Source organism: Melanotaenia boesemani, chromosome 20, assembly GCF_017639745.1.
Source record: "Melanotaenia boesemani isolate fMelBoe1 chromosome 20, fMelBoe1.pri, whole genome shotgun sequence".
NCBI classification, from domain to species: Eukaryota; Metazoa; Chordata; class Actinopteri; order Atheriniformes; family Melanotaeniidae; genus Melanotaenia; species Melanotaenia boesemani.
Window position 1 is genome coordinate 11,930,853 of NC_055701.1, and position 21,680 is coordinate 11,952,532.

The window sequence follows — 21,680 nt, forward strand, 5'->3', positions numbered from 1 at the left end:
TCACAAACTGCAACAACCATAAAACATTTCACAGGAGATGTTTTAATCACGATTCATGGGCCTGTAAACCTTTAAATAGCAGTCAGTCAGATGTACTGGACTGTAAGGACAAAACAATGACAATGTTACATGATCCAAGAGTAAGGCATTCATATAGGGACAAAACAGGTTTCTTGTGTATTTCAAATAATATTTCTATTTTAATATATTTATTTATTTGTAAAGTCCTCTAAGTGAAAGCATTTGAGTTATTCCTGGCAGGTGTTACAGAAGAATAACATAAAAACATGCATTGATTTTGTTCATTTGATATCACACTGTGCAGCTGGGCAATGATCATAGCCATAATACTGTAGAGAGTTATATAGCAAATTATAGTAATTCAACTGCAGCTATATGCAGCGAATGTCCAAGAGACAAGCGAGCACATTCAAGCTCAGTGGTAGCATTAATTACTCCTTAAAGGGCCTGCAGATGTGTCAACTTCATAGCACATAGATATTCGGAAGATTCTAATAACTAGACACTAAAAGCACTGCTTCCCCCCTCCCCACTTATTTTTTTTACTTTTGTGTGTTGTATTTAAGTTATATTAATGACAAAAATAATAAATGCACTTTTAGAAATGTGTAAAATGGCATTTACCTGATTTATTCATCCAACAAACAATGTGATTTGTGTATATTTTCTTAATATGTCAATATGTGTGAATGAGGTCTGTTTGTGGTTGAGTGCAAGGTCAAAGGGACAGTGAAGGGAGATACTGGGGGACCGCTGGCACACTAAGAGGGGGTTGTTGCCATGCCCAAGGCCATACCTACGCAGACAGACACCATATTGAAATTAGCAAATGGACTGCATAGTGTCGCTTGCTACCCCATTTGCAGTCCCCTCTTCTCCGGGTGATATACAGATGCACCCAGCGGAGGGACATCGTCACTTCAATGGGACAGCAGAGTGGGGTGTAGAGGGAGGGGTGGCGACTAACCTCCCCACTGTCCTAAAATGAAATGGGTCGAGTCTTATTTATTTACAGCATGTTTTGCACTCATCGCATAACACTGTAAATTACCTGCATGGTCAAGGATCCTTTCTCAGGCAAGGAGAAAAAAAGGACATAAAACATGTGATGTATTTGATATTTAATTCAGGAATCACATATGATCTGTCAATTTTCATATATCACACTTTATGAGTCATATTTTAAATACAAAATCACGTTTATGAATATAAATGTGTGAATTATGAGCAGTCATTTGTGTTATATGGTGTACAACATGTCTATAGACCCCACCAATATTTATGACATATCTATAGAACATCTCATATGAGGATACGGGATGGGCGATTTCTGCGCTAAGGTCTTACGAGGTTGATCATGTATCTATTTCTCACTTCACATGCAGTCCCATCATGGCGTTGGCTGTTTGACTCCCTGTTCATATCCTCCTGTTATGACATGAGAGAGATAAAATAGATGATTGTAATGTAAAATATGATGCAGCAAATTCTACATCATGAAATGTAATTTATCCTTATAGAATACACCTGGTTTAGTTTGTGTCATGCAAGAGCCTGACACTCACTTGAATTAAATTTCATTGCAGTAGTGAAGACAGTAGATTCAATGTGTGTGTGTGTGTGTGTGACTGAGTATGTGTGCGTTTACAGAGAAAGAAAGAATTCCATCAGGGAGAACTCTCTTGGGACCAGACCTGGTCTTTGGCTAAAAATAAAAAAAATAAAAAAGGCAGGGGCCTCCTCCATTATGGCAAACAAGTGCATTTGCTTTAAGGCCAGTGGAGATTTCTAACCTTTGCTTGACACGCAGAAAAGGTCAGGCCCATCCGTGGTTTCCCTCTGGGGTTTAGCCTGAGCATTTCCTCCCTGGTTTTTGGAACCTAGGAAACCCTCAGTAACATGATTCCCAGGTTAAGCCAACAGGAATAGTGCTTATGGGTAATCTGCAAAGAATAAAATTTGATAAATGTTCCATTCATGATAGCTTAAGAATATCTAGAGTATTTTTTTGTGTTTAAAAATAGGAAAATTAATAAAGTCTTGCTTCTCTATGTGTCCTAAAGACATATTAATCACACCTGTACACTCACATGAAGCAAATGCCTTAATACAACCCTAAACACAGGCCTGACACAGTAATAACACTGTAATTGTGTTAAATGCCTGTGAAGTGAGCACACAGCACCCTGTGTTAGTTTTTCTCCGATTGATGGACGTATTCATGCTTATCAATGTTCCTTATCTCCCTTCATTATTTCCAAACCAGTGGTTAAATTGGAAAAGCCCATAAGAACATGTGAATACATGGCAGAGGCAATAAAACAGTAGGGGGAAAAGCCCACTCTCCCCACACACACATCTCACTACAGTGTTTTATTTGGGGGGAGGAAGATACATTTGCCAGATAGTTGGAAATATTTCTGCTCCCCTGCAGCTTCATATCAGTGAGCAGCACAGATAAAGATACAGTAGGGTAAATAAATCTCAAATGAAGGAATAAAATCCTTCACATGCAGTTATCAGTGTATATGTGGGTTTTTTCACAGTTTATTACACATGCTCTCTCACAGCACTTGTGTTCCTACAGTGTTTAAAGTGTTGGAGAGCACATGCATCCTGATTTTAGTTATTTTCACATTCGTGGGTCAGCATGGTCTCATCGTAACTCGTCATGTGTGTCGTCTTTTCTCTGCATCCTTTGGGACTTAAACTCTCAAGGGAATTTGTGGCTTTGTTTAATTTCTGCTGCAGTTAAAACAGTGAAACTTGCTTCTGCTGTGCATAGTCTGACAGACCTGAATTGTAGTTTGGTCCAGAAATAAACCTGCCACTTAAGTGTTTCACTTTCTGTCCCTTGTTTTTTTATCATATACCTGCAGCGAATGAAGATCAGAGAGTAATTTATTTTGCATTTATGATAAAAGGCTGTCCTTTCATTGTATGATTGCATAATAGTCTGATATAAAAAAAAAGAAAAATGTAACCAGAGTAATTTGACAAACTGGGACAAAGGTCTGCTGATGGCTATTAGGTTTTTGAGGACGGCAGCTCATCCATGCATTAAGTGGTGCAGGAGTGTAACCTGATAAATGCACTTAAAACAGTGAAGATGGACAATGAGAGGGCGAAATCTCAGATGGCCTGGCCTGTGTGCCTGCTAGGCACTTTGACAGCCTATTGATCAGTCTTGGGTAGGGTCAGAGGTGTGGGGATGCATGGCTCAGATACTGCTAGTGGGACAGGTATAGCCCAGCAGTAACCAGGATCTATTAGGAAATAGATCTACTCTAGAGCCCATTACATTGTCCTTTTGTTGAAGATCAGACGTGCTGTTGACTGCTGGCATTCAGAGTTTCTTCTGCAAAGATGGGAGTTTTCTTCTCCAATATAATACACAACAATATAACAAACTGTCTGCCTTTTCAAATTGATGTGACGTAACGTTTCTGTCTGGAACATTGATAGCTCTGGTTGTGAAAATGACCAGTTCCTGTTATTGAATAGTAATAGGCTTGTCGGGCGCTGCCTCCAATTTCACAAATGGAGCAATAAATACACATAACAGAATCAGTGGAACAATAAGAATGCCTATAAAGAATGGTTGTGCCTCAAAAACATAGAAGAAAGAGCAGGGAGCTGAAGGGATGGTTTGGGGGTGGGGGGGTGTCGAAGTAAAATTTGACAAAGAAAAGGGATGAAAAGCATGTGCATGTGTGTTACAGTGAAGCAGAGGGAGAAAGATGGTGGCCCACTCTTCATTTCTGTGCCACAAGCTCTCCTGGGCATTTACGTGCTCCGTTTTCAACCTAAGTGTAATTTGAGCTCTGGGTTGATACAAAGTGTATGCAGCAGCTCTGTTCAAACCCAATCATTCACCCTGACGTGTAATCCTTTCCCTCACCATCATCAACGTTGCTTTGGGAATAATGAAACACACTTAAGCAATACACAGCAGTCATACAGCTGTGAGCAGGGCCGCATCTTGATGAGATGCCTCGTAACTCTAATGAAAGGTGTTTTGACCTGTCAATGGAGGTAAATGATTGCCTTGCTACTGTATCTGTGAGAAACTTATTGATGGCAATATCTGGCCCACTGGATGATTTGCATGAGAAACAAGGAGCACATTGCTTTTAAAAACACAGTCCTCGGCTGTGCATCAGTGTGCTCTAAATGCCATTTGTGCGGGTTTGCCGATCTCCTTTCTTTCCTTTCATCCTCAGTTCATCTCCTTTCTTGTCTTATCATGCCATTGTTGCCACATAGAGGATTATTACAATTAATTGCTTGGCAAGACATTATTTCCAAAAGGGAAATTGGCTCTTATAATTATATAGAGAAGGGAATACTTTAACTCCCTGGAATATCAGCTTCCTGAAATAATGGAGCTTCAGCCCCCTCACTTCCTCCTCCATCATCAATGTTAGCGTGTCTGTCTGCCTGTTTTCTGTGACGGATCCATTTTCAACAGTCCCTGGCCCTGCAGTGGCTGTGGTTGATTGCTGGATGGATGGGTGGCCTGGGTGAATCTCTCAGTGGCTTGCTTCACTTGCTGCCACCAATCTCTGGTCTTCTGGGAACTCCGATCTTCTCTTTGTTCTGCTGAATTCTCACTCAATCAGTATGGGTATTTACACCAAGCAGGGAAAGGTCAAGTGTTGCTCCAACTGGATTAATAACTAACTAGACACACTATACTTGGGGGTGCTGTAAACACAGTGAAGAATTAATGTGTGGATCTTTAGTGTGCAGATGTTTAAGAACCCTTAAAGACCCGCTAGTCTTTTAAAGTTAGTAGTTAAAAACACAAAAGAATCAGAGTTCATTGAGTATTTAATTCATTGATCCTTTACCTTTTTGAAAATCAAAACAGAAGTTACACAGATATTGGTGATTCAACAATCAGAGATATCAATGTACACCATTGCCAAATGATATATTTCACACCATAAATACTTGTAGCACAGGAGCAGTTACCTGCCTCTATCTGCAATTTGTCATCAAGGGACCAATTCTGACACACTGATGTTCATATAAACACATACCTGCTAAGAAACCAAAATGGGAGTCACACCCACTGATGGCGAAGTCGTATGGTCAACATGAAGCATGCTTTACCTTTACAAACAGATCTGTGAAGAATGAACGAGAAAAGATCTGAGACTACTATTTCAAATGTTTTGGCAGGAGCACCGAGGAGGAGACTTTATTTATTTCCTCGGAGGAATAAAAACATGGATGGTGCAGGTATGCCACAGATGTGAGAATAACATAGAGCAGAAAGTGTTGATTCAGAGAAATATTGACAATATGTTAATGAGGTAGTAGTCAGCAGGGTGCTGCGTACTTTTCTTTTCAATGGTATTACGGCAACCTACTGTATTGATGCTGATATTTACAGTACACATGTAGACACAGCTTGTAATGTAAGACATGTCTTTTCCTTAACACAGTGTCATATTGCAGGGTGAAAGGAAATTTTAAATATTTGTGATTCATTTTAGCTGATCATCATGGGCCTCTACAAAAGTCTATTCATAAATATTTTTTTGCAAACTTTCTAATTTTAATTGAAATTTTATTGAAACAAGAGCAAATTTATTATAGTTGTGTTATACAAGATACATTATTCTGATTAGAGGGGTTTAGAATATGTCACTTTATAGCATACAAAGTCTTCCAAATCCAAGTAAAAGCATGCTTTTAGCATGGTTTCAGTCAGAATTGGTCCCTGTTGTATTGCACAACAGTAAAACAACTAATGCCTTCATCTAAAGTGGAGCTTGTTAACTGGATAGTGGCTAGTTCAAGTTGGGAATAGGAGGATGAATAGCAGAGGGTAGTCATCCTCCATTAAGTGGCCAATCAAGCTGTTGTATAAAAAGGCATGCCGGCTGCTGGAACACTGCTACCCTTTGATTTCACAAGCATGGCGGCAACTCGACCCTATGCAATGTCAGGGATTCCTTTGATCACAGTATCATATTGTTGTGACAGAGCCAAAATTTATCACATCACATAAAATTCCTACAGCAGTATAAGCCTTCCTCTTCAACACATTCTCTCTGACAGGGAAAGCAGCGACGTGGCTCTGTTAGATGGTACTAGAGTATTACTCACTCAGCATAATGAACCTAAACACAGGGAGAAGGAAGAGTAAAATCTTCCTCCCACCAGAGATCACACCTTGTACAGTAACACTGTTGGGTTGTCGTTACCCTTTGAGGCATGATGACACTTTGTTTCTTGCATAGCTATTCACATGTGCATGGTGGGCATTCCGAACTCTCCTCACAGATGCCTGCCTGCTTCCTGGTCGGTGGGAAGGGTTTTACTCTGCACCGGCTACTGTGTCAACATGAGGTCAAGAAGAAGTGTTCCACGTGCTTACTGTACTCCTGGTGCAAGCTGCGCAGACAACAGTCTCCTGCTGGGTAAAAATAAACCCAGTGTGAAGTGCCACCACTCCTGCTCTGCACCTGCCATTTACCTCAGTTTAGTTGAGGCCCTGTAAATGCAAGCACAGCTATTAAAAGACAGGAGGTGGCTAAAATGGTGAGAGCAGATGCTGGACACCTTGCTCCCTGTGTGTGGGATGACTCTGCCACAGGCTTAAAGGGTCCCAAAATAGAGCGGTTGACATATGGGCCTCTGATTGTTTGAACAAGGGATCTCGTGGACTTCTGCCACTCGGCATAAATCCTCTGAAACTGCCACACCGAACCTGCTGATTATCTTTCACCCAGGCTATATCAGGTCATCTATTTGCATGTCAAGCGTCAATTTCCACAAGCTTAACAAAAGACCAAAATCTGTGTTTCAGTGCAGCATCAACATAGAACACTTCAGGAAAGGACAAACACAAGTGCGAAACTGGTACAGTGGTGCATCCCACTAGGTGGAACTGACATACTTACAGGCATGATCTTTAAGCAACAGCAGCATTGAAAAGCACATGAAAGATAGGAACTTAACCCAGCTTCCCAATACCTCCCTATATTGCTGAGTTACTACAGAGTAAAATGACTATTTTACCTGTCTATGCTAGTTTGGTTAAACATGGGACCAGCAAGTCTTCCAGTCTGAGACAGATCCACAAAGATCACACTGCTTACTGCTTTGGAGAAGTATATCCAACGACATTTAAACTTAATAGAGTTCACATTTAGGGAACAGCCTTCCTAGTTTAACTTTTTTTTTTCCCAGGAGGAAAGCAAGAGAAAATGGCCACCAAGTTCACCAGACTTTGAACTGTACACTCAGCCTTCCAAATAATAAATATTTACATACTGGTCAAGTCCAGGCAAAAACACAATTGTGAGACAAGTGACTCTGCAGACACCTCCACTGGTTGTTGACACCTATGCACTCTTCAGAACAAAATTTTTAGGAACTTTTAGTTTTCTGAAAAAAGAAAAAGAAAAAAATCTATCTTGTTATCAAGATCTGGCAACTACTTATTCTGAAGATGCTGAGGGGCAAAAAGGTCCTTCTTCATATACAGCATGATCACTGACAATTAACAAAAAACAAACAAAAAAATATTACTGTACATAGTATTTCTTATATACTTTAAATTAATCTGCATCATTTTTATATTTATACTAATAACCAAGTTTTGCATTTGTTTTGTTTTTTTTGTTGTTGTTTTTGTTTCCTCTTTTTTTTATTTTAGTGTCTCAGGGTTTCAGGAAAAGGTTCATTTCTGTCCTGTGCACTCAGTGGGCATCTCCCTCTACTGAGAACCCTTAGCCTTGGTTTGAGTCACTCTCCGTTTTCTCAATGCAGCCTTCTGCTGATGCCGCGGACAATCAGCCCCCCTCCAATCAGACCTTGGCCTCGAGCATTTCCAAAAAGAGTTTGTGCATAGGGACCTTGCCCTGCACCTTGATGCTGTAAAAGTGCTGCACAGCCTTAGTGGCTGTCTGCCTCAGCAGGGGCAGGGTCATGAGCAGTTTGCCAGCCCGTCGCGGGTCCTCCTGATGCTGGCTGCTCTCGTAGTCCTGCAGGGCCTCGTGGAGAGCGTCCTGAAGCTTCTGGACCGCCTCCATGTCCTCTATGTGCATGGAGTCTGCTGGGACAAGAGCACAGAACAAAGAATGATGGATTTTTCAAATTTATAAAAAATATAGAAAGGAACTTGTAAGAAATATAGTTTGCACTAAGAGACAGTGGTAATATAACAGCAGGCATGGGAAATGGATTTTTCAACAACAAAATTAAATCTCATGATTGATCTTTACTGCTCTTGTCAGTAGCGATGAGGTAAAAAAAAAAAAAAGAAAAAAAAGAAAACATTATCAGTATAACTCACTTTCTGAAAAGATAAAAAATACATCATAAAAGGAAAAAAAAAAAAAAAATTTTTTTTTTTAATCTATTTTTCAGTGGACTGGGCAGAGTATTCAGATGGCCCTTGACCAGTGCGACTGAAAATCAATGTTATCCTCTGGTAACAATGCCATGAATAGCACCCAGTTTTCACAGTTTAAGTGCAGATTAAACAACTCCTTTATCTAAAAGACAGATTAGATGAAAAAAAAGACTAAAAAGAAAAGGAAAAACAAAGTGTGAAGCTCCATTTAAGGACTGGACACCACAAACACATGTAAGGCATAATTAATATTCCTGAAACCACAGAGGATTTCCTTGCAGGTTTATCCTTTTATGTCATTTGTCCATATTCAAATAAGGTCCTTTGCTTTATTGTCCTGTGACAAAAACTGACTCCGGGTTTCAAATGCCATTGCCCAAATCTCTCCCACCTCCTGGCTGATTTTACAGCAGTCTGCAATTTCAGTCTGGCTTCCCTCCGGTGTTCCTCACTCCTATAACGTTTCGCTACACTGTGTTTTTTTCCTGATCCTACTGCACATCAAGTTACCATGCTTCCCTCTCACTCTTGCCGTTTTCTGCCCCTGTTTCTGTCTTCCAGCCTCTCTCAGGGACAGCCCGGGGTCGCACCTTTTCTCACTGGTTAACTGGCATCTTGCACTCCGGAGACAGCGTGTCATTGGCTGCCTGACTCGTCTCACCTTGGCGGTGCATATTTTACCACACGGGACAATAAAAGGCAAAACAGATTTCAGGCTTCGCCCCAAATTCATTGACTGGAACAACTGTATTCCCAAGACCTTGAGACATTTCTCACCCTGACGGTTTTCAAATCCACTGTGGTAAAATGAAGTAGGTCGTTTTGTAAAGTGAACATGGGAGGGGGCTGACAGACGGAGGATGGAAGAACAAAAGGCAAAAAAAAAAAAAAAAACTCAGAGTAGGATGTGGTGTGACATAATTATCTCTTGTTCTTTTCACAGAGCCTGCATTCACACTCGAAGCAGATGCATTTGCCTCAAACACACGCACACATTTTTGTAATAAACCTGATCTGAACTGTGGTTTAATGGAATGTTTTGCAGCAAAGGGAAAAAAGAGGAGAGAATAAAAAGAGAGATGGAGACATCTCAACAGATGGGAATGAAAAGAGAGCTTGTAGTCACTGGAGGAGGGGTAGACGAAAAAAAAAAAAACAACTTTGAAGAAACAATTTCCTTGCAATCCATCAGTGAGCCCACGTCGATCCAATTGATAAACTGCTAATTACAAAATCAATCGCTATGAATTTTCACAGCTGTCAGACAGAGGGGCTCCCATGAGAGCGATCTGCCAGAGACCTTGTTCTAACGTTCCGGACACCCTCCTCCTCCTCCTCCTCCTCCTATTCTCTCCTCAATCCCCATCTCTGCTCAATCCCCCCATCCTACCTCCCTCCCAAAAGCTCTGCTGTCTGAAAGCAAAGTCCCAACATCAGCATTTTCATTTTTTTCAGCCCCGGACAAAACAAGGGAAAGCAGCCCGGTGACCCAGGCGCGCATTGATCAAAGCGGGACAGGTCCTGCCTCCTCAAAAGGTGCCTGTCAATAGCAGCGTGCCGTCTTCGCATAGGAACAAACGAGGCCTATCACTCCCTGATACTCATTCCATTCGACTTAACACATTTTATTGACAGACCCTGTGCTCCTAATGAAATGCTAAATTTATCTCCCGTGGCTGCTGTGCCCTGCAGCTACTTTTATGGAGATGGAAAGGGGGAGGTAGCGCTGGAGAAATAACCACAACATGGATGGTGTTCAATTAAAAAAAAGGAAAAAAATGCTCACTCCTCCATCCATCTTTCTCATACACTAGCCTTATCTTCTCTTCATCTCATCATTGCATGCTATAAACTAAAGGTTACACTGAAAAACTCCCGAAAAACTAAAAAATGGCCTTTCTGAAATGGTGATGGATAAAGCCTATTTTCCTTGTAGTACACTGTTTATGTTTTTTAATTTTAAAACTAACTTGTTAAAAATATTTGGATTAAATAAATTAAGTACTCAATTTGTTTTTAATTAAGTAAATTAAATCATAAGAATTTCATTCTTACTGATGATTACTGATTGAAAAGTGTTAACTGTATCAAAAAAAAAGAAAAAAACCTTTATATGTAAATACAGTATTTCACTTCATACAAAATGGGATTTTTTGCTAAATTTATCAGACAAGGTGAACTGGAATTAGTGAGCATTAAAAAAAAAGAATATAAATTTCTTAGTTTAAATAAGGGTACTTAAAGAAAATTCCCAATTTTAATTTCTTAAAGCTACTAAATCTCAGCAAATAATATTTATAATGGTGTACGATATTTCTAGTATTGTCTTAAACATAATTTAGAATTTAGACTTTTCTGTGTAAATTAATAGAACATAAAATCTTCTTCAATTAAACTTCGGTTTTTGTTGTCTCAATGTGTTGATAACCCACCAGAGTTGGCGAGGGCGATGGCTTTAAGGGTTACAAACTCCTCTTTCTCCACTTTGAGCTTCTTGTATTTGCGGACCAGCTGCAAGATGGAGACGTAGAGGTCAAGCAGGCCTGTCAGCCGTGAGTGTTCCTCGTCCATGATGTAGTCCTCTGCGTACACCAGCTCATCTTCGTAGGGCAAAGAGCGGAACACGATGCTAAGGATGAGGATCTCCATCCAGGCGCTCTGCAGTAGGCTCATCTGGTCTCCCAGAGAGAGCGTAGAGAAGCCTGGATGTAAAGACAGGGAGACTAGGTGAGGACAACAGAGCAGTAAAAAAAATGGACATGGCGAGATATTTACACATCTAAAAAAAGCACTTCAACCCGTTTCATGATCCAAGAACAATCTATCTTTAAAAAGTAAACATTTCAGAGCAGAAAGGAAACCAGAATCATGTGCTCTTTGGATTGATCAGTAAAACAAACGTGATTTTTCAAGGCACATGTGCTTAATTTTAAATGCACAGTGGAAGGTCTTCTTTGAAGCTCGTGTCAGAGTACTTGAGTGGGCTTTACTGTAAGTGAGGACAGTAAATCAGTGCAAAGGTCCAGGATACACAAAGCCATGTGGTTACCCCTCGTATCCTGTCACTCTTCTATTGGTGTTAGGAGGATTAGCGCCGAGACACATTCTCATTGGAAGGGTTGAGGACACGACATGCACTGTGTAACAGGAGGAGGTGATGAGTGGACAGACACACATAGATGTGCACAGATACACAAAAGTGTCACCCAAGAAAACAAACACACACATATGCACATTGGGATCATGACATCAATGTGTATGAACATAAATCCATACACATAAAAGTACACGCAATACTGGGGGGGGGGGGGGGGGGGGGTCACATGTTTCAAACTGAGCTAGAAGATCTCCAAAAACTCAGGGCCTTATTCTGCAGCAGCGACTGAATGAGATGAAGTTGGCCCGTGTGCATCAAACTGCTCTCATTTCTCCCTCACCGCCTCTACATGTGCTTAGAATAGAACATCAAATAAAACAAACTACTAGATTCCTCACAGATGAGCTGTGAGAAACTCAAACAAATTAAAGAGAGTTAAGCCAAAAAGAGAGAGCGAGGAGCAGACTGCCAGATCCGCCATCTCCTGCCTTTTTCCTTCATACTACTCTTTAGCTGTCAATAAACTGCATGCACCCTCCCACCAATCTCCTACTTCCCCCTCCCCCTGTGCAAGCGTCCCTGCAGGCACCTCATTCTGACAGCATATTAGGCTCCTCAGCTCCGCCCCTGATTAATATGATTGCTTTTAAAAGTTTGCTGCTGCCACGCCACCTGCCATTGTGTTATTAAGAGGCGACAGATTACAGTATTGACCAGGGCGCTCACTGCACCTACATCCAACGTTCTCTCTTAAATATAAATGATCTTACGAGGGTGCAGCCACCAGCCTGATGTTTATCTCCACCTGCCAAGATGCCGCAAACACTTGCACACACAGATACAGCGTGGGAAGAATGAGAGACAAAATGAGGAAGCGTGAGAGAAAGTGAAAAAGAAAACAGGGTAGAGGGAGACAGACAGACAGAAGAGGCAGAGAGAGTAGTACCTGAGTGTTCAATTTCCCTTATCGTAGTGATGACCACGGTAAGGGAAGAGCTGGAGGATACATTAATTAACAGATTGTGATCAGAATGTGAGGGCCTTCACATTTTGAAGGGGAATCAATAGTCTGCAGAAAAGAGTGCTAACTGAAAGGTGCTAGTGCCCGGGTAGACTGGTCGGAACCCAAATTAGACCCAACAAAGCAAAATGCCGTAAGCACTCAAAACACTTGACTATTATCAGTGAAGGCAATAAGCCACATTTCATAAAGGCCTGTGCCATTACACTTATCCAGACAGCATCTTAAAATGCTTGTTGTGTTATTTCCTTGTCTGCATACGTGGCCATTATGTTGGACAGAATGTGGACTGGCCGGAGAGAAATTGTCATGCAAGCATGGACGTGGTGTTGATTGCTGCATCAGGTTGGCATCCCAATCACAGGCGAGGCTTTATGTAGCCTTTTAATGCCAAGGAGGACTGAAGCGGAACTAAAGTGCTGCTCCCTGATATGACAGCTTGCGTGAAGGCCTGGTTCAGGGCTTGCTGAAGTGTCTTTAAAGTTGCTCTGATATAACAGACGCCTTTCAGCCATATGCAGACATGCAGCCCAGCAGCCTACAATTACGTTTGACGCTAAAAGTCCTTGAATTTAATCCAGTGTTGTGAGATGGAGAGGTAGTGTTTTTCCTCTGCTCCATCCCCTCTCTTCAAAGCCTAAATTATCGCTCCAAATGGGATCTCGTGTCGTTGCCTCGCCTTTTTCCACTCAATTTAATCGAGTAATGAAGTGACTTCCCGACTCCGCAGGTCACACGGTGCTCCGGCCGCTGCACTCTGAAGGTGGCCCGGTTAAGTGCCATCGGAGTGGGTGATTTCCTCTAATGAAATATCAATATTTACATCTTCATTTCCAGCCCACTGCCTTGGCGGGGTTTGACCAAACATGACACAATATTGACCAAATCAGAGAAGCTTGTCTGCGCGCTTGAAAGGACTTTTCCACTCCACTGCTGAGCGCACCAGCAGGTTTTTCTCTTAAAGTCTTTTTAGTGAGGATGCAGCGATAATAGCTTTTAATAATATTTTTTCTTCATTCCCTTTTACTTAAGCATCACAAATATATGTTTCAAAGAATTTTTAACTTTCAAAATTGCCTGGCATCATTGGTAATACCCAACATGAGCATTGCTGAAAGTCAGATCAATCCAGACAAAAGGGTAGAATAAATACAGGTGGCAAAGATATGACACTACATCACTGCATCAGCGGATCATCATTAATAGCTTAAAAGGGGAAAACAAACACAATGAAGACTGAAAACAGAAGCAAAACCATCATCTCTTCCTTTATCTTCCCAAAAGCACTCAGCTGTGAGCAGGAGGGGGCAGCCCAAACCCACAGACTGTTGCCTCAAACCCCTCACAGAGATTAATCAGAGCACTGTTTCATCTGCCTGAGCACAGGACAGTCCAAAATGAAATGCTGGAGATTTCTGTTGAGCTGGAGTTCATATTCTATTAATTTATTATTGTTTCCCTCTACCCGAGGGCCATTAGCGCGAGTAATAAAAAGAGATGTAATTACGAGGCACGGCAGTCCCCTCCAGCTGCAGCCCCCTCGTAACTCACCCTCAATCAGACAACAGAGCAGACAGAGAGAGGGAGAGAAAAGGAAAAAGATGGCAAGAGAGAGAAGCAGAGAAATGGGGATAAAAGAGAAGAAAAGATATGGGCCAGAGAGGAGGGAGATAAAGAAGAAAAAGAGCAAAAAAAGGACCAAAGCATGAGGGGGGAAGGAAGTGGGAGATAGAAAAAGGAAAGAGAGTAATTCTGGATGGACAGGGGCTGATCTATCATGGCCAGCTATCAGAAGGACAAGCAGGCCCTGAAGACTTCTGCCCAGCAGCAATCTCACCTCAGCCAAGTCAAGCGCTCTCTGGGCTCCAGTTGAAGTAAAACAGCCCTAACAGCACCCCAGAGGTGCAGCACGGTTTTCCCCCAACCTTTAACTCGGGTGAATGATCATACTGCCATAAGCTTATTTGATATCAAAGATTTTTTTTTAGTTCAGATGGCAGAATAAAAGACAGAAAGCACACTGGAGAAAATATATGCACCTTTGATCCAAACAGATTTTTCTAATTTGGAAGTGAGACACCTTATATGTATAGCCAATACAGAAATGAAGAGCAGTTCATAGATCAGGTTTAGAATGGTGTGTATGTGTAACCATGTCTGGTGGATGTGTGTATGTGTGTAACTCGCAGCTGCAGACCTCCTGATGCTGTCATGTAATTCTTTTTGAATTTACAAGACAGCATCAGGAGGATCCAATCAATAGCAGCTTGGTAATAAATTGCTGTGCTTGACATAAATAATTTGACCTGAAATTCAGTCACATGTACAACACAAACAGCTCAGTTTGCTGCAAGTTTTCCCTGGACACTGATTTAATGACACAAATGCTGTTTTATATTGAATGAAAACATGTCAATATGATCTAAATTGGCTTAGTGAAGAAGAGGACGATGATTGGAAATTAATCGCTCTAGTGCTCACTTTAAGAGAGTTGCCTATCTGCCTTCTTTCGACCTGATAACTAGCCTATTATCCTATTCTAAGTCGCTGGGAAATGGGTGATTTGACCAGCAGCCTGTGAACGTTATGAGGCTGAGGAACCTTAAATACAGTAATCTCCGTGTTTTAATTTGCACCCTATGACCTCCTGACCCTAGTAGAGAAGTCTTTAGCCTTCCCCAGGGTCCCACTGGCCAATACTGACTTTACATATCTCTGTTTAGCCCTTAAGACCAGGACGAATCAGGCTTTAATCATCACCATAATTACACATAATTTATCTTCGCTGCCATCAAGTAACATTGCTTAATGAGGGATGGCGCTCTGCTGATGATCACTTAAAGGCACATCAGCATATATGATTACGTGTCTTTCACATATAGTAGACCCAAATTCTTCACAGATGTTGCAGTTTGAACATTTTTACCAAATTTATACAGATTCTACTGGATGACACAAATAAAACTGTAATGTTGGATTCACCCTCTCATGTGTCACAATAACTAAACACAACCTCCCCTCAGCTGGCCCGGTAGATGTCCCATTCTTGGCCGTGTGCACCTCTGATGGCCTGTCTACCTCCGATATACACCCATCTCAATCTCCCTGCAGCTTTTCTGCCTTCCTCCCACTCTCCTGCCTGGGTTCAGGCCTCAGCATCCACCTGATTGCTCAATCTATCTTTATCTCCTGTGTTGAAGCCTACGTCAGATGGTAAATTGAATATACTAAGAGCTGTCTGTTGGTGTCTATATTTAATAAAGTGCACTGATGAGGTGCTGATTTATTGCTGGGCAGTATTCACACTCTATTACAAGGAGATTACGCAGCTTGAGTGGGATCAGGCTGGCAACACAGTAAGTAGATTTCACAATTTAATGGCAAAGAGAAAACAGGAGCCCGGAGGGGGCTGGAGGAGGGTAGGTGATTATGGTGGAGGGCTGAGCTGACACAAACACGACAACATACAAGAGGCGCGATCTCCTTTCAACATCACTGCCTCCATGCTAACAACTAACACGCCAGCCACTTGTCTGTCAAACGAAAGGCTGATGAGCTGGAATTCAATAACACACAGATGATGAATATTCCCCAAACACCAGCAATGAACAGAACAATGCAAACAAGCCTGATTCATTAACTTCTTTTGGCCTAAATCTCATACAAAAGATGTTAAGATGTTAAAAAAAATCCCAGATGAGTGGCAAAATACATTTTTAACATCATTATTGAGAATAGACAAATAGGTTTTTACTCATTTTGCAATGTAATTGTAATTTTAGTGTAATTTATTTGAGTAAGAATGTTTTATTGCAAAGAGGAAAAGCAGTAGTAGAAGGCAATTCCCTACTGGAATAACTCAGGCCTGGTAGCAAGCATGGTAGTTTGGAGACAAGCTACTCTTGTGTAAACGGCACGCGTGGCAGAAGGGGTGGACAGTGGACTGCTATGTGTGTCAAAGGTTGTTAGCACCTTAGGAACAACAAGCTATTTGTCAGCATCCCCATAACAATGCTCCTAATGACCCTGCACCCCATACATGACAATAGAGTTATACTATGCAACATGGTGCTATTTGGAGTAGTAGCACAAGTGTCCTTCAGTGACTATCAATTAATCAAGCCTGCCTGCCTTATTAGTTAGACCAAATGTATTTTTTTATTTCTTATTTCTTATTTTTTTTTCTATAACCTGAAACTGCTGAAGAAACTAACACCTGAAAGGCACTTCATACATGTAAACTACCCTTTCACGGCTGAGACAGCAAAGTGGACATTGGACCCTGTAAGGCAAAGGTATCGTCTATTCAGATGATACAGCTTTGTTATCCTCTACTCACCCTCCCATTAACACTCAATAGAGCCACTCTTTTTCACATTATGCCACTTTTGAAACACACTTTCAAATGTTAGCTGGGAACAGAAGAAATTAAAAATCAATTGGGAGAAGCTAAGTGCCAATTTTTGTGACCTTTAAATTGTTGCATTAGGACTTTAGTTATTGGCCCATCTGTCAGTGCCCTAATCAATGTGGTCTACTTCATAATGAACTGTTAATCTTTTTAATTCCACTGCCCAAGGCCACAACAATCTATCAGAATACAATCAGCAGTTTTTCCCCTCTTCCTTTCTTGTCCTGTAGTGGATGGAGGGGGAGAAACATAGCAGAAGCTAAGCGTGGTAGGCTGCCCTGGGGTACCGTTGGTGCATGGAGTGTTAGTGCATGAAGTCTCGCTCAACCAGTGAACCGTCTCTGATCAGGTTCAGCCATGTACAACTCAATTATGCAGCCATTTCATGGCCAGAGGACACCCACTGTCCTAATACAAACGTCACCACAGGGACAGACACAGACCAAGCACTTAACTGGAGTGGAGGTCTTTTCCTCGTTTAACTGTCACTGAATCTAAAAAGAGCACGTGTGATTTTATGATGAAAAAAAGAACTAAAAAACTGAACAAATATGAAACAAAAGTATTAGCGTGAGGCCTATGTGTTTACACTGAAGCAGATCAGAATAATCTTCTTAAAGGCTATCATCTCGCAGGTACTGCAGATTATTCAGTGCAGCTTTTAAGTTGCAGATACCTCCTCAAATTTAGAAACAAGACTATACCCTTGCAGCCTCAAAGTTTGAGTGAAATAACTGATGACGTGACAGTTGGAATAACAAGCTTTTGTCATATGATAAGTGGTAAATCCCATTATCACTGTGAGGTTATCCAAGAACAATATGCACAAATATAATCTGATTAAAAGTGTTCACCATCACACATAAAATCCAACATATATTTCAGGAGATAAGACCTTAAACATTTTAATGTAGATAAAAAGCAGTTTAAAGATGGGATTAATTATGAGAAAAAAAAGTCAGAAATGTGTGGTTGTTAACTCTTTTTCCCTATCTTGCTTTTACCCTAAATGCTGCTTCTGAGCTTTCACAGTCTACACTCAGGGGATTGTCGAGCACGTCAGTGGCGATGGTGTAGTTTTTGGGTCACAACGATGGGAGTGTGTTATCTGGTCAGCTGTGATCCAGTCCTGAGTAAGCTCTTTGCTTAAACTCTCAGGCTGCTGACCATGCATGGCCTGTAGGGAGTGATCGAAACAGTTTAGATGCGTAAGGGACCGGGGCTGAGAGAATATCCATCTCTAATCTCCTTACTATCAGATCTGTACCTGATTAATACCCCTCCTTCTCAGAAGTACTCTAATACCTTTCCAGTACAAAAAAAAAAGTCCAACTCGAGTCCACCTAACGTTATTGAAAATCACTTGAATCTATGAAGTGGGATATGAATTATTCCATTATGAGTGAAGTGAAATAATAGTAGAGTAAGCACACACTTATTTGTAAGTATGTGTATTTTCGCTGACCAGCCCTGCAGAATGATAGCTGTGTGTTTGTCCAAATCATGCTGATGAGTGGAGGAAGATATGGAGTTGACGCAGGGGGACAAACTCATTTCCTTTGTTACTTCTTTGTGCCTGCAGCACAAATATGCTATTTACTTATGGGGGTCAAGCCCAAGATCAAGCAGAATCTGCCTGGTTTGCAAATAAAGAGCAGCTAAACAGCATGTTCTCTGTCAAAATTAAGGGAAACTCTTGAAGGAAGCAAAATCTCTGTTGACATATGGCAGTGCATTGTCAATGGTGTATTTTTAATTTAACAGCCTTTTATAACCCAACACCTCATCTATCACAACATCTAAGAGGCAAGGAAGAAACATGATTATGCATATCAATAATTCAATTGATGCATTTGTGTGCATGTGTGTGTATGTGTGTGGTATTATTTGTATGGGCAGGTCCCCAACTTTGCTTTAAATCTCTCAAGTGATTACACCATATATTGGCAGCGAGGATTTTTGCAAGGATTGCAAGGATTTTTGATGTGCTATATGGATTTAAGTCCTACCCAACTACGTCTTTTGTGCACCCTCACTGTGAGCTTATTTATTTTCATATTGTGTGTGACAAAGGACAAAGTAAGACTAAAAAAATACAAAATTAAAAAGGAGATGGGCAGAAAGGAAAATGTTTTTTCTACCTGGGATGTGTTTAGCCCAGCCGATGATGACCACCAGCTCCCGGTCAGCCAGGTCGCACAGCGTGGTGAGGGCCTTGATGTCACTCTCCGGCATGGTGGGGTCAGGCATGGCATAGATCTTCTCAGGCTCTGCCACCAACAAGTGGGACACTATCTTTGTGACTGAGGATAGAAGAAGAAGTGGGATGTCAAAAGAAAGCAGAGGTTAGAGGTCAGATCACTGCAAAGCTAAGGGAGCCACAAAGATGTGAAGAACAGATAAAAATGATAATATAATAAACACAGAAGTGTGGTGGTCTTTGTATGAAGAAAAATAACAGCAATACTTGAATTTCCAAAAAGTGAAATGCAGTTGTGAATGAAAATGGAAAAATCTCGTGTCCTCCAGCATTCTGTCATCGTTCAATATCGGTCATCTGCTCAGAGACTTAACATAATTCGGCTCTGACCGGAACAATACATGGCCTAAATTTCTGCCCAATAAACTCTCAACTGACAGGGGAACATGAATCTGGCCAAGAATTATGTTTCGGTTTTACCTACAAGCTGGCCAGGCAGAGGAGGGGGGCAACAGAGAGGGGAGACAGTGGGCTAGTGACGGAGCCGTACTCACGAGGCTTCTTGGTGGGAGGGGGGAGCGTCAAACCCAGGTATGGGTTGTTTTCTGTGTCCAGCCTCCGCTTGTACTTCTGTCTGCCTCCTCGCACACGATCCAGACGAACTCCTGAGATGAAACAGACAGGAGGCACATGAGATGAGGAGCGTGTATTATTTCCACTTGGCATTTAAGGGATGTCAAACACATGAATACCAAAAGATTTGAGGTAAATTATATTTATAACACGAAACAAAATTAAAGGATCCACAATAACCTTACGTATAGGATTAAGCGTAAGGAAAATAATATTGGCCCCTTGCTTGTATATAAGCAGAATTTTAAAAAGTATTGGGCCTGAGTGTGAGCTTGTATCGTGTTTTTTTTTTTTTGTTTGTTTTTTTTTTTTTGTGGATGTGTCAAAGGCACGGATGTCTTCCCATATGTGGTCCATGCCTGGCTGGTCTACTGTGACACAGCTGAGCCCAGAGCAGGTCTAAACATATGAATATTTAAAGCGGGGTCAATGATCTCACAGACTGGCCCTCTAATTATTTAGCTTTTGGCGTGAGGCAGACTGCATACTAATTAGGTGCCAGCTACCTGCCTCGTTGCTCGTCCGTGTGAGCTTAGGTGCACTCTCATCATTGTCCAGTAACAGAATCTAAACAAGCCTAAAAGCAAAGACACAGCCACACACATAATGTACAAAGCATCCACCCTCATACTGCAGATAGATAACTGGGTATTGCTTTCCCATAAAAGACCCCTATTTCACCCCTCTTTCACTGGAGGAGCACAAAGGCCTTATCACCCCCAGCCACACCTAGGGGGCCAGGTTCCACACTGATACTGTAAATGTCAAGCCAGCCTCATCATAACATAAGTTATTTATTATCTCATTATTTGATAAGAATGCTTCCATTTGGATGTATTTTCTATTCTATTAATTTTCAACATTGTTAACATATTTCATCTATGCTGTTCTATTCTTTTGATACCACTGAGCAGGTATTTGTTTATTTAATGCGACTGTATGCAAATATCTTTTCCTGCATCCTCATATTTTGCGTGTCATTGCTAACGTGCAACTTGAATCTTAATCCTGTCAAGGGGAAGAATCCCTTCAATCTTTATAATTAATGCAACCCTCCCAAATAAATTTAATACTAATATTCTGAATGAGAAAAGGCTCAATGAAATGCTTGTGGTGGAGGAGGAGTTAATTTGTCTGCCTCCTGCGTCCTCTAAGTGAACAACACCCGCAGCCAGAGCACTTCCTTGATCATTTCATCACTTTATAACAGGGAGGACGGTGTCAAACCTGGGCATTGTGTGGCCACTGCAAATGAGCCTAATACAATTTGCCCATCAGCAAGTGCTCTTGGAGAGGATGAGTTTGGATGCGTCCCATGCACAGCGATCGGAGGTCGCTTGGTGAACAGAGGGGAAAGGAAAATCAGATGATGTAAGATAGAAGCAGTAGCTTTCATTTAACAAAAAGGAATTCAACAGCAGATTTATGCAAAAGATCTTCTGGATTTTAACCACTTAGTGAAGTGTATAGTGTATTATCATGTAACTGTAGAAAAGAGATTTCTTCTACTTATATAAATTATTTGATTCCCTAGAAACCCAAATCTGATTAGGATTGTCTTTCAATTTTCCTGACACTGACAACCTACTAACCTAATTACCCCATATTCCCAACAGAGTCTCATCCTTCCCAGCAAGAAGCAGGGAACTACCTGTGTGTACACACACACACATACCCACATATATGCAGACACAATGACAATATAATTCTTATGTCCATCATCTCAAGAAAGCGATTTTGGTGTTCTTCATCAGGTATCTTAGCTGTTTGAGTTCAAGGGCTTCAAAACTTTCCACTTCAGCTCAGTGTTATTATTGTAGGCATTGAAAATTTTACTCATTGTCAAATGCAATGTCACCACTTTCTACAGTTTCTTCCAGCTCTCCCGCTGAGCTCGGCTACTGTCAGGTGGCTGCACTTCCA

General features: G+C 41.3%; 1 protein-coding gene across 4 annotated transcripts in view; it reads right to left on the reverse strand.

The window, feature by feature from the left end:
• Positions 1-4,836: 4,836 nt before the first annotated feature.
• esrrb (estrogen-related receptor beta) overlaps positions 4,837-21,680 on the reverse strand; it is a 41,696-nt gene continuing 24,852 nt past the window's right edge. For all 4 annotated transcript variants that reach the window (XM_041972900.1, XM_041972899.1, XM_041972898.1 and 1 more), the window contains 4 exons: positions 19,679-19,789; positions 19,066-19,227; positions 10,828-11,097; positions 4,837-8,092 (listed from right to left, as the gene is read on the reverse strand). In XM_041972900.1, the coding sequence (XP_041828834.1) occupies positions 7,848-8,092; positions 10,828-11,097; positions 19,066-19,227; positions 19,679-19,789 (788 nt within the window). In that variant the 3' untranslated portion in view covers positions 4,837-7,847. The remainder of the gene's footprint in view (positions 8,093-10,827; positions 11,098-19,065; positions 19,228-19,678; positions 19,790-21,680) is intronic.